Raw genomic sequence first — 12280 nt, 5'->3', positions numbered from 1 at the left:
AGTTTCTATGGCATGCACACTCCTGGCAAGGTGGAGAAATTAGGACTTCTGAAAATAATAATAATTTTAAAAATGTCCATTATGAGCTACTATAACATATCATTGACAATAGTACATGTAAATCAAAAGGAAATTTAACTAGCAAGTCAAGAGTTTGACTAATTTTGACTTAGAATTCTGCCTTGGTGTCTCAAAATGTAGATTTTTCTTTCATTTCTCTGCTGATTCTGACTCATGAGTTTGATCTACTTGTGGGCACGAAATGTATGAATAAATACAAAAACAACATGAAGAATATCTCCTTTGGAATATCTCTTATTAGAGGTCTTTATTCCAGTTTGATGAAGCCAACAGCTACTCTCCAAAGTTACATTCACCATCATCCATCTACCTGACACACAGGTAAACCTCCACATCCCCAGTTCATAACTTTATTCATCACATCTGTCGGTTACAATGATCACAAAGTAGTGATTTCTCCCTCGTATCATATTTTTTAACACTCCAGGCATACGTACTTATATTTACGATTTGTACAATATATTGTCATTAAATCCATTCATCCATCCACCCCCCACATCCACATGCACACACACAAACACTGTACAGATTTATCAGTGGAGTCATGGTCGAAGGCAGGTTTGCCTGAGCGAGTCAAGGAAAGACACAGCTGAGTACCGTGCTTTGTTTTTTGGATGTTCTGACTGCTGCGAGATGATTTGTTCTTAAAGCCAAATGGAGAAACTGGCGTGCAGACATATATTACAGAGCGATGACCTCCTGTGTGTTCAGAGGACCCCGGTCCAGTATTTCAGGAGGGAAAGAAGAAGCAGAAACAGATTCAGAGAGAGACGGAGGGAGGCAGCCGACGAACAGACATTTAAAACAAAGAGAGAGAGAGAGAGCAGGAAATGTTCTTTGAAGACACACTAAATAAAAGACCTCCATGTCATCCCTTCTTCTTCTTCTTCTTGTTCTGAATCTGTTTCTTTTCTTAGTGTCTAAACGTCTAAAGCTTTAGTACAGCAGTTTGGTTTCTTCTGTCGGTTCCCCAGTGTGGTTGATACAAGTCATAGCACATACAGTACACCGCACACAGAGTGCACCTCCACCTCCAACCTCCAATACTGACGCCTCCTCTGTGGAGGCAGCGACTGAGGCTCCTTTGGTCTCAGTCAGTCTGTGCAGTAGTCAGAGGCTTGTTTGGCCCATGCTTCAGTTTTAGGAATCCAGTGTCGGGGCAGGAGGACGTCGCCTCTGCGGTAAAGTGGCACAAACGCAGCTGCAGGAGGAAATGAGATAGCGAGCAGTGCGAAGAGTCGGAAACGTTTTGGTCGCTAGTTTGTTACATCTATGTTTCGGTTCACGACGTGTTTGCGTGGCTTTGGTCCGGAGGTTTGCGAGATTGGAGAAGCCAGTGACCACACGTTGGTTTGAGATGAAGAGAAGCTGCTCCCGGGCCGGGCCCAACCAGGCCGAGCCAGGCCGGGCTGTTTTTTTGGCAGGGCCGTGCTGGGTTAGGAAGAGCTCTGCGTCGGGAGAGGAAAAAAAACACAAAGAGGCTCATCCTCCGGCGTCTCTTTCTACCTGCCGAAAATGTTCTCGTACTCCAGCAGTATTAGCTCCACTATCTGGTTCTGGTAGACCATGTGGACCGCCATGTTCCAGGTCTCCGTTTCAGGCCGCAGCAGCGTGGGGCCGAACACGATGGCCACGCTCTGGGTGGTCATACGGTTTTCCTCGCCATGGTCGATCACCCTGGAGGAACAAGGAAGACGCAGAGTCAAACACTAAAATTTAAACAACGTTTCTCATCAAACGTTATTTCACACAGAAATGTTCTCCATCAACCTGCCGCATGACAGAGATTTGGAGAATCAGGTTTATAATGAATCTAAATTAAGAAAAGCTTTGAGGACACAGTTGCACTCAGACAACAGAATAAAAAGCAGAGATCAAAGGTACAATCTGAACAGACTACTGGATGGTGTTTACGTGCTAAAGCATCATTTTTTACAGTGTGGAGATTGAGACGGGACTACATAGAGCCTCACATGCGTCAGTGTTTTTCATGGAAAAAACTTCTAAATATGTAATTTTGATCAACAGAGATGAGGTTTTAGGAGTTTAATCAATACCTATAGAGGAGCTTAAACAGGAAAATCAACCATCAGATGAATGTGTCGGCAGCTGCAGCCTTCACTCTCTGTCTCTGACACATATACATCAAAAGTTTAAGCTGTGCTCTGAGGAGGAGAAGAAATCGATGAACTGCAGTGTTTGTCTTACTTCCTGAGGTGTTTGAAGAGAGCCTGCATGGTGTCGTGGTTTGGCTTCGGCAGCTGTCTGACCAGGTCTTTGATGGCCTGAACTCGATGCTTGTAGTCTGGAATCTCTGTAGAACAGGAAACACAACATACATCAAAGTGTGAGGGAACAACCTGAGCCATCATAGATCAAGCTGCTTCTCCTCTCACAGCTCATGAAACTCTCACGACAGTTCACAGATGCAGCGCTGGGTAACATGTAACCTGATGCTGGAGATTTATGGGGTAGATGTCACTGCAGAAGATACTAGAACTTAATCAGTAGGTAAGTGGTTTTCTAAGTGGGCTTTGAGGTTTTTAGTGGTCCATGCAAGTTTCCATGAGGTTTCCAAACAGAGTAATTCGATTTTAATTCCCAACAGGACTACTTCACATCTCATAAAGTTCAGTTTAGAGGTCCAGAGTGTGCGATGTAGTGGTATCTAGTGGTGAGGCATCAGATTTCTACCAGCTGAGGAGCCCTCGCCTCAAAACTTTAAAGGCGCTCTCTAGAGTCAGTGTTTGGTTTGTCCGTTCTGGGCTACTGTAGAAACATGGTGGACTCTGTGGAGGAGGACCTGGGCTCTGTGTAGATGTAAAGAGCTCATTCTCAAGCAACGAAAACACCACAGTTCTTATTTTCAGGTGATCGTACACGTGTACATAAAATCATCAGAAAAACTCTCCATCAGGAGCTCCTGAGAAAAAAAAATGCTTATTGAGCTGGGAAATTTAGTGAAATGATGGTTTGGGGGTTTGCAGGCACTTTGCTCTTGAAGTGAAGAGTCTGACAACGTGCACCGACGCTACACTGACTTCAGACTGCGAGTTAAAGCATGAATGAATGCAGACGTCTGCGGTACAGCTGCATGTAGCACGTACTGATGGCGCTGACGAAGTCATGGAAGAGAGCGTAGGTGAAGAGAGGTTCCGGCAGCTCCCTGAAGTACATCTTCAAAGCTCCGGTGGTCACGTGGATGTCCTCCCACTTCCCGTCCACCAGGTTCACCTTCTCATCTGGACACACACAGGAACCCTTCAGTCAGAGTGCTGCCAGCAGACACTTTAAGCAGCTTACGTGACCACAAGAAGCTTTTTTTTTCACATTATTCTCCGTTTTCTCCCAAACAACAAAGAGAACAGCAACTCACCGTGATTGACAGCAAAGCGGAGTTTTTGTATGACAGCCAGGTTCCCGCTGACTCTGTACAAGCCGTCTACACACAGACCTGCAGGGGATCATGGGAGGAAAAAAATGACATCACTTCAGCATCTGCAAATTGTTCCTGTGGTTTGTTTTTGTTTGCTTTGGACACCCAGAGGACTCAGCCACACCTGATGTGACTCAGCCTGTGTTATCAGGCCACAGGTTCATCAAAAGAAACTACAGTCCCCTCCAGGTCTGACAGTGACTCATGTGAACCCACCGTTGTTTTCCACGTGGTCGATGCACATCTTCACGAAGCTCGGCACGGTGCTGCTCTCCCTGTAACACAGGCTGGACAGACTGCAGCCAAACACCTGATCTGAAGACGCGGAAAGAGAGACGGAAACCACATTCACAAACAGTCCAAAGTCCTGCTCTGGTTGCAGTATGCGCCTTATCGACACTCCGATCTTTACAGCGGTGCCTTACTGCTTTCTGCTGGAGACAAATCAAAGGTTTCTCTCTGCAGGCTCTTTGTCCTGTCGATCAAAACTTCAACAAATCTACAGAATGACTCTAAATAAAAAACTATGCCCAGCTGATTATTATAGACGCATAAAACATCAAGCTTTCCTGACTCCTGTGGCTCAGTGGAGGACACATTAAATAAAAATAGGACATCATCAAGGTCAGAGCAAAATGGATTTATGGACAGAAAGTCAATTCAAATGTAGAAGAAATGTGAATGGAATGATGGCAATCAGTCAGTCAAGCTTCTTGTGGTTGAAAATAAAAAACAGACCACAGAAACTTTCTTCTATATTCCACTCAGTTAACCCAGCAGTAAAATGAACTTGATGTTTATTGATCTCGGCTAATAATCAATCAAACTATCAGGATCTTTTTCACCAACATGAGCAAAGCTTGTGTGTCCAGGTGGACGTCGCGCTCTTGTACCTTTGATGTAACCCTTGTCCCTGACGGACTGCAGGGTCGGCCGGCGGGTCAGGAACTTCTTCAGCTTGTGTCTGGTCTTCTTGTTGTCGGAGCCGTCCATGCTGGCGGAGGTCTTCATGGCTGCGGAGGAACGATGGGACAGGATCGTGATGTCCACCACCCGTCTGAACACACTGATCGCCATGACGGCCGCTCGCTGTTTTGAGAGAGCTCAACTGATAGGCGTCTGTTTTATAGGGCGAGCGCTGAGCCAAACACACTGTCATGCTTTCGCTTTCTATTCACTGTTTATGTATGAACACTGTTTTTATTCCCTGCTGTCTTATTTGCATTTTTCCAAGATTCATTCAGCTTAAATCTTTGACTTTTGGTGATTTATTATCAGTTTCACCCAAACGTTTATGTGATACTTCACGACTAAATGCTGCCGACGTGGTTTGTGTTCATACATGAGTTTGACACCATTTACACCTCACAGACCTCTGCCTTTCTTTGAGTCTCTGTGCTCTTTCTCCTTGTCATGCTTCTCCACACCTGGTGAGTCCGGCAGGTCCTCTTCAATGGCCTCATCAGACTCCCAGGCCTGACACACACACACACACACACACACACACACACACACACACACACACACACACACACACAGAAAGAAATACGACCTTGGTTATAAAAACCTCTGCCTGCTGCACCTTTGGACTCTCGGTGCAAGAAAACAACAAACTTGATCTGCTGATTACAACCTGAGTCAACCTGAAAACAAATAACAGCTTACAGGGTTGTTTTTTCTAACTATTCTGTTTTATAAAGCTTTTCATATTTTCAATTTACTGTGAATTTATTGACGAGTGTTTAGTCTCAGTGTTATTGAGTAAACATCAATTCAACGTCTAATATTCCCTTTATGTTACCCTGTTAAAACCACATACTAGTAGGGCAGACTGTATTCAGCACACTGCTGTTTGTCCTCTCAGTGTCAAAGTGAGCAGCTGCTCTTCAGTTGGAGATCAGCTGAGTTCAAACACATCTGACTTTTTCAGCAGGAAGCGAACAAGCCGACAGTCTCGAGTTAAATTAATAAATCTGTCTGAATTCAGAAAATGTGGCGACTTTTAGGACGACTGGGTCTGGTTTTAGGCTCTGACTGGGTTGAATCTGGCCACGCGTTTCGGGTCTGGGTGAAGGTGTTGGTCCTCACATGGGTGCTGATGGTGTCCTGCAGCGCTCGGTACCATTCGTTGATAAGGGCGTCGTTTTCTGACTGGATCAGCAGTTCTGTGCCCTGCCGAGTCTTCAGCTGAACCAGGAGAGACACAAGGAATCAATTCCAATCAACCTCTGTGGAAACAGCCTTTAACGTTCGTTTTCTCACGTCTGTTCATTCATCAAGTCAAACACTTCAGAGTGTCAACAGCAGTGAGTCATTTTTACATGTTTATTCCTAAAATATGGCAATTTTGCTTCTGAAGGCAGAAGCTTCTTTGATATTTAGTGTTACTACAGCAGAAAGATATTTGTCTTTTCTTTCATAATAAAAAAACACAAACGTAGATTCAAAACCAGGAAGAGGTCGAGGAGCCACGTCCCACCTCTATGACGTGCTTCTTGCTGGACTTGTCCTTGGAAGCCCACTCCGCCGAGCCGCCCCTCAGATCCACCGTGAACTCAGGTTTGGACTGACCGCCTCCAAACTGAACAGAGAGGGGACACGAATCAAAGGAGGCCTGTCCGTGGACGTCCTCAGTGTTCACTCACGCAACAGTTTGTGCAGGTGAAGAGAAATATGCTACTTTGATAACAGAGGACGTCTAGAGATTCAGACTCAAAGTGTGGACACACCTTTCTGATCACCTGCTCTGCTAACAGCTAAAACTTGAGCTAAAACAGATCACTGTGACATGACAGCTGCGTCAGCTCATTCATTTCAGAGAAAACTGCAGAAACTTAAGTTTTATTAAATCAAAGGAGTCTGCTTGTTTGCTCCATCAGCCTCTACATGTGCAACTAAAAGCTGAAAGCAGTTCTGCCTGTGTGTCCTGCCCTGTCGTGTGTGTGTGTTATCAGAAAGCATGACACCACCCGACCACACCCCTACAGACCTACACCTGATGATCTCCATCTGATCGAGCTTTACAACCTCTCCATCTCCAAGAAAACAGCTCTGATTAAACCTAATGGTTCATGAACTCCGTCCTACTTTTTGAGGCAAACACATTACCTGACCGCCCGTAATGTACGATCAATACGTCTATTAAAGTCCAGTCAAGCCACAGAGTGAAACCATCTGACAGTTCGTGACACAGAGATATTGTCCCTGATTCTTGCCCATGCCAGTGACTAATAACACAGAGAGGGGCTGGGGTCAGAGCATGACAGAGAGGAGGGAGGTGGCATGCAGAGGGGAGGGAGGGAGGCACACAAAGGAAGGAGGAAGCACATACAGAGGAGGCTCTGTCGAGCTCAGAGCAGCCAAAGGAGACGGACGGCCTCCAGTTACTCAACACTGACAGGAGAAATTCAGGGAAGGAGCCACTGTGGTAGTATGGCTGCATGGAGGGATGGAGGGGAGACAAGGAGGATTGGGGGGGGGGGGGGGAGTCCAAAGGTAAAGAGATGGAGAAGGAAACATGTAGAAGAGAGTCAGAGACGACAGACCGCTCCCCCTCTAATCACTGAACGTTCTGCTGTCTAGACTCGACCTCCCAGCGTTGACATGAAACAAGCTGCTTTTTCAGGAAAAGGTTACCGTCACTCACCCAGCTAGTCCCGCCTCCTTGGCCTTTGGCAAATAGCAGCGTGGATCCTTGGAGCACGGTCCAGGAGGAAGTCCAGTTCTTCCTGCGACAGATCGTTCATAAACACTTTCAGCTAACTGTTCAGGATTCGGGCCGAGTATCATGTAGAAGGTAAACAAAGTGTTTACATTCACGGTTTCTCACCAAACCACACTGTGTGTCTGTTTGACACCTAAAAAATATGTTGAATGTATTTATTTCTTCATAAAAAAGCACATTTCTTGAATAATTTCAAACCTTTATTGTTTATCAATGTTTACTGTATTGCACTCTTCTTCTTCTTCCTCGCACTTCTCGATATGTTCACACTTATGTTTTTCAGAAAACTGTTGTCAGTAAAGACAGTTTGTTTGCAAATGGCTGCATTCTGTTTTCATTTATGTTTTAGACAGCGTCCCGACTGTTGTGGAATCAGGGTTATGTAGCGTCAGCGCTGGTCTAGCTTTGGTGCTACTCACCGTACTTTCTTTCCGTGTTCAGTGATCTTTGTCACATTCAGAACGCCGCACTTCTCAGATGGCTGGAGGGAAGAAAGCATTGGGACACACTTTAAAGAAGCAGGTTACACACACGCACACACACACACACACACACACACACACACACACCAGTCACTTAAACTATGATTAAAAGCCACAGCAGAATGACAGGAGAGAAAGCTGCTGAACATTGTGTCACCAAACTGTCACAAACCACAACCACCACAAAAAACGCTGCCACCACAACAAATCACCGCTTTCAGCCTGCAGGAAAAACAGACTTCCATCATTATTCCCACTCCAGAAAGGCAGGTGACAAAACACCAGGAAGTGACATCAGATGGAAGTGAGTACAAAGATTAAACCACAGATTCCTGGAAAAAGCGACTCGTGCCGCATTTAGCCAGAGATCTTTGTTTCAGGTTTAGAAACGCAGACAATCAACACACCCAGGAAAAAAACAAACAACTGTTTATCCAAATGTTTCCAGGCGACAGAAGGCTCCTGTGTGATTTTAACATTTCCTCAGACATGTTACCCATCAGCTTATTAACAGGGATTCTACACAGGCTCACATTTACTCTCCTGCTCCAGCATTATTTCTGCCGTGTAATGCTAAAAAAAACATCTTTACTGCTACAAATGACAGATGTAAATGTTTACTGGCACACAAAACTTCTCCCAGTTTACTTCCAGATTTTCTCCACCTGTGTAGAAACCCTGCAATGAGCTACGACATGTGTCCCTGCCGACAACCAGGGACCAGGTCCGACCCCTGCAGGACAGAGCCTCGTGGGTGGTGAGGAGGCGGGTGGAGGGGTGAGTACTAACAGAGCTGGGGGGCTTGGGAGATGAAGGGCAGGAGTCAGAGTCGGGGGAGGGGGGCTTTGGGCCCAGAGGAGCGTCCTAGTGAGGAGACAGGGATGAAGAACAAACTGTCACACCGACTGACAACAAAAGGTTAAATGAGAGGACGATGAGAAGACACGGACAGACAAGAGTGTGACGGCAATTAGCTGTGAGATCAGGAAGAGTGTCCGATACCTGTGAGGGGGTCAGGAGGCCCGAGCAGATCATTCATTAGACGTGGAGGCAGGTATTTATCACAATGCTCATGCTACGACTACAAACTACTTCATCGTCATCACTTTTGAAAAATCATTTCTGGATCATTGTGGCCAAACTCTCAAATCCAAAAGTTCATAAAGTTCGTTCATTGGTTCAAGAATCAAATCAAAAGGCTCAATCAGCTCAGATGATGAAGCGCAAACAGGTGGATCTGACATGAAGGTGGGGTGTAATTATCACTCCTGTTGTGTGATTTGTAACATGCAAGCTGATTGTCTGCTTGGATTAAGGGTCGAGGCACTGATTGGTCGGTCCGACAGGCTACTGACTTGGTGTTTGTACGGGTGTAGGCGGGCAGAGACTGCGCGGAAACGTCTGGTTTTTAACAGCCGCTGCAAAGCAACCAGCCTACAACTGAAACTCTGGATTCGTGTAACACATCTTACCAGTGAACGCATCACACAAGAGCTCCACCGAGAACAAAGTCATTCTGTACGACTGGCTTTTAAATGCATACACAGCTAAAATACAAATCATTAAACACGACTGGTAAAGAAATGGATTTCAAAATTCACTTTTCTGTGGAAATTTTCATGGGAGATTTTTTTTTTTTTTTTTTGCTAGTTGTGAAATTTAGTATTTAGCAGTGGTGTGAGTGATGAGTGCGTGGTTTGCAGATTTGGGTGTCAGACCTTGTCGTTGGGGTCTTGCACGTATGCGCTGTGTCTCCACTTGGTCAGGACGATGGGGTCCACGTGTTTCCTGTCCAGACTGCGACTCTTTGGAGCGTCTCCAGACGGCTGGTGAGGGGAGAGGGTGTACTGCAGGGAGGGAACACGCAATCGTACTGTATCACTACACTTTCAATGTCACCTAATGAATAACAAACATTTTTTCACAGTTAACACTGAATATGTTTACCTGATTTACCAAACATGAATGTTACTTAATTAAAGTGAGCATTCATCTTATAAGTCATGATCACAAAGTGGGGCTAAAACAAAGCACGAGCACAGCACCCCCACTGAAAGAAGTCTGAATGTAACTCATCTACTGAAATAGTGGAGTGAAAGCAAACAGGCCACTTTTAAAGGTGTGTTTTGAGGATTTGAAGGGGCAGACAGAGTCAATATTGCAAATGTCTTGTGGGATTGAGTTCCAGAGACGGGGGCACAACGGCTGAATGCTCCGGACCCCATGCAGTCAAGCAGGCAGATGGTGGAGTTGAATAGCAGAGGAGGGTGTGTAAATATGAAGGAGTCGGCAAAGATACGAAGGACCAAGGTTACGAAGGGCCTTACAGGTGAGAGGCAGAATACTGAAAACCATGAAGTGTTTAACAGAGAGCCAGTGAAGTTACTGAAGAACCGGTCGATGTGATGTATGGGGGACAGCGGCGTTCTGGATCACGTGACTGGGTTTAGCTGCTTCGTGTTGCTCGCTGTCATGGCTGTGTGTGCCGTACTGAACTGTCGCTTTGTTACTGTAATGTTTCTGGTTTGTTTGTTGCATTCAGTTACATCACATTATTTTGGGGAATAAAGGTTCAACTTTTAGTGGCGCTCGTGTCATGCTGAGGCGCCCAGTGCAGCATCAACTCTTAGCATTTTGAGAAACAGTGAGAACTGCTGCGGAGTCTTACCTTTGGCAGCTCCCACTCTGACCTTGAACCGTCTGCACTGTAGTAATACGGTCTGCCCTGCTCGTCGACGTGTTTTAACCACTGGTGGCGCACACACGGACAGACAGGACAAATCAAGACTCATCAGTGTGACTGCTGACATCACTCAGTTATTTGTGCAATAACATCAACTCCACTGACCAGCAGACAAACTTAACGTTTCAGTGTTTTTCACCATATGAAAAGTTGTAAATAGATCATAACTGTATTGTCGTTAAACTCCGTGTACCAACATCACACTGTCATTTCACATGAATGGTTATTGCGTCACTTTTCTGTAAAAGCTTACAATAAATCTATTTTTTTAAGGAGCAAATAGCTTTGAGTTTTCGGAGGGAAACAGTTTGATGTTTTCATCCTTCCTGCAGTGGCAATCAGTCTCATGCTGTGGTGCCGAATCAGTGCGGAGGACACATTTGACTCAGGCGCTACAGAGGGAAATCTACCATAAATCTACCCAAAATCCTCTCCCACATGCATCCCCAGGAACCACCACAGTAAAGAGACAGCAGATAAGCCCCGTGCAGCCGGTACCTTCTCATTAGTATAGTCGCTGACGTACAGCGTGTGGCCGTGCTCGTCCATCTCCTCCGACCAACCACGCGGCGGCGAACCATACTGACTGTCTGACTGGCTAGAGTAGGTACTGAGGCAGGTGTCCTCCGATGACAGAGGCTGCAGTCGACCAATGGAGAGCGACAGGAAGGGAAGGAAAGACGGCGAGAGCGAGAGAGGAGTGGTCTACCATTAGTGGAAAGAGGGGGAAGAGAGAGAGAGAAAAGAGAAGAGAGGGCGTCTTTCACCATGGAGTTACAGAGGAGGAAAGACAGTCGTGCACCCAGAACCAATAAATCATCACAAACCGTCCATCACCACTTTAATGCAGCACAGACAACCAGAAGACCCATCAGAGAGCTAAAAATCACTCATGTTCATGCTTTGGACAGTGTGGCGTAAATCTGAAGGCGGCTGCAGCAGAGGGACACAGAGCAGATGAAGTGACTGCTGTTTGCCTGTAGGTGGCAGTGTGGTACAGTCAGTTCATGAAGCGAGACTGACTCAAAATCAGAGATGACTCCCTAATGAATCAGGCTAATCGGTTATGTCACAATGTGTGTGTGTGTGTGTGTGTGTGTGTGTTGATGATAAAAATGCGTAGTCACTCATTGTTCATCACATGAATCAAAACTGTAATCATTTCCACAACATGTGTTTTATACTCACAATGCTTCAAGAACAAGCCGCTCTGGTGAGGGTGTATAATCAAAGAAAAAAACACACTTCCATTTTCTCTGAGACGTTTCTCGTCTGACAGTTTAAATCTCCCCAAACAATCTGTCAGCACTCAAAGAGCAATTCTGCAGACGCCTCACTTGTCAGCTCGGACATCATTGTTAATCACGAGGAGGTCATAATATGTAAAGTACTGGCACGGCGTGTTTGTTATCTGTTTAATATCCGTCTCTGACTCATGATGCTTTCACACTGACTCAGTATATATAAGCAAGTGTGTGAGTCCTTGTAATTATATGCTTGTGAGAACCAGTTTTGAGTTTAAACTGACAATATTCTTGTTGTTCACTGGTTTCATTGAAAGGTAATACTTTCAATTACGGTCTAGATTAGCTAATCTAAGATTAAGGATTGACTTTAGAGTAAAGGTTAAAAGCCAATATATAATCTGTCAGGAGAGCTGTTCACAAAGCATTGTTCTAATGTTAGAAACTTGGTCTCAGGTGTTCAGACAGGTGAGGAAATCTGCGTCACCCAACTTAAATGGCAGTTCCACCTGTTTTCTGCAGCGGTTGACCAGGTGTTCACACGTTTGAAATGACAGAGGATCAAGCCCT

General features: G+C 45.4%; 1 protein-coding gene across 5 annotated transcripts in view; it reads right to left on the bottom strand.

Moving 5' to 3' along the window:
- Positions 1-297: 297 nt before the first annotated feature.
- Positions 298-12280, bottom strand: part of LOC143329072 (rho GTPase-activating protein 12-like) — a 51485-nt gene continuing 39502 nt past the window's right edge. The window contains exons 4-18 of one of the 5 annotated variants that reach the window (XM_076744750.1): positions 10965-11171; positions 10392-10472; positions 9442-9570; positions 8513-8587; positions 7661-7722; positions 7164-7245; positions 5997-6098; positions 5606-5704; positions 4891-4993; positions 4411-4530; positions 3734-3832; positions 3458-3535; positions 3189-3323; positions 2290-2395; positions 298-1758 (exon numbers count right to left, since the gene is read on the bottom strand). In XM_076744750.1, coding sequence (XP_076600865.1) covers positions 1584-1758; positions 2290-2395; positions 3189-3323; positions 3458-3535; positions 3734-3832; positions 4411-4530; positions 4891-4993; positions 5606-5704; positions 5997-6098; positions 7164-7245; positions 7661-7722; positions 8513-8587; positions 9442-9570; positions 10392-10472; positions 10965-11171 — 1653 coding nt within the window. In that variant the 3' untranslated portion in view covers positions 298-1583. The remainder of the gene's footprint in view (positions 1759-2289; positions 2396-3188; positions 3324-3457; positions 3536-3733; positions 3833-4410; positions 4531-4890; positions 4994-5605; positions 5705-5996; positions 6099-7163; positions 7246-7660; positions 7723-8512; positions 8588-9441; positions 9571-10391; positions 10473-10964; positions 11172-12280) is intronic. The other 4 variants (XM_076744751.1, XM_076744752.1, XM_076744753.1 and 1 more) reach the window with 4 other exon arrangements.

The sequence above is a fragment of the Chaetodon auriga genome, chromosome 12 (assembly GCF_051107435.1).
Source record: "Chaetodon auriga isolate fChaAug3 chromosome 12, fChaAug3.hap1, whole genome shotgun sequence".
Classification (NCBI taxonomy): Eukaryota; Metazoa; Chordata; class Actinopteri; order Chaetodontiformes; family Chaetodontidae; genus Chaetodon; species Chaetodon auriga.
Note: the sequence above shows the minus strand (reverse complement) of the source record. Positions and strands in the feature narration are given on the sequence as shown.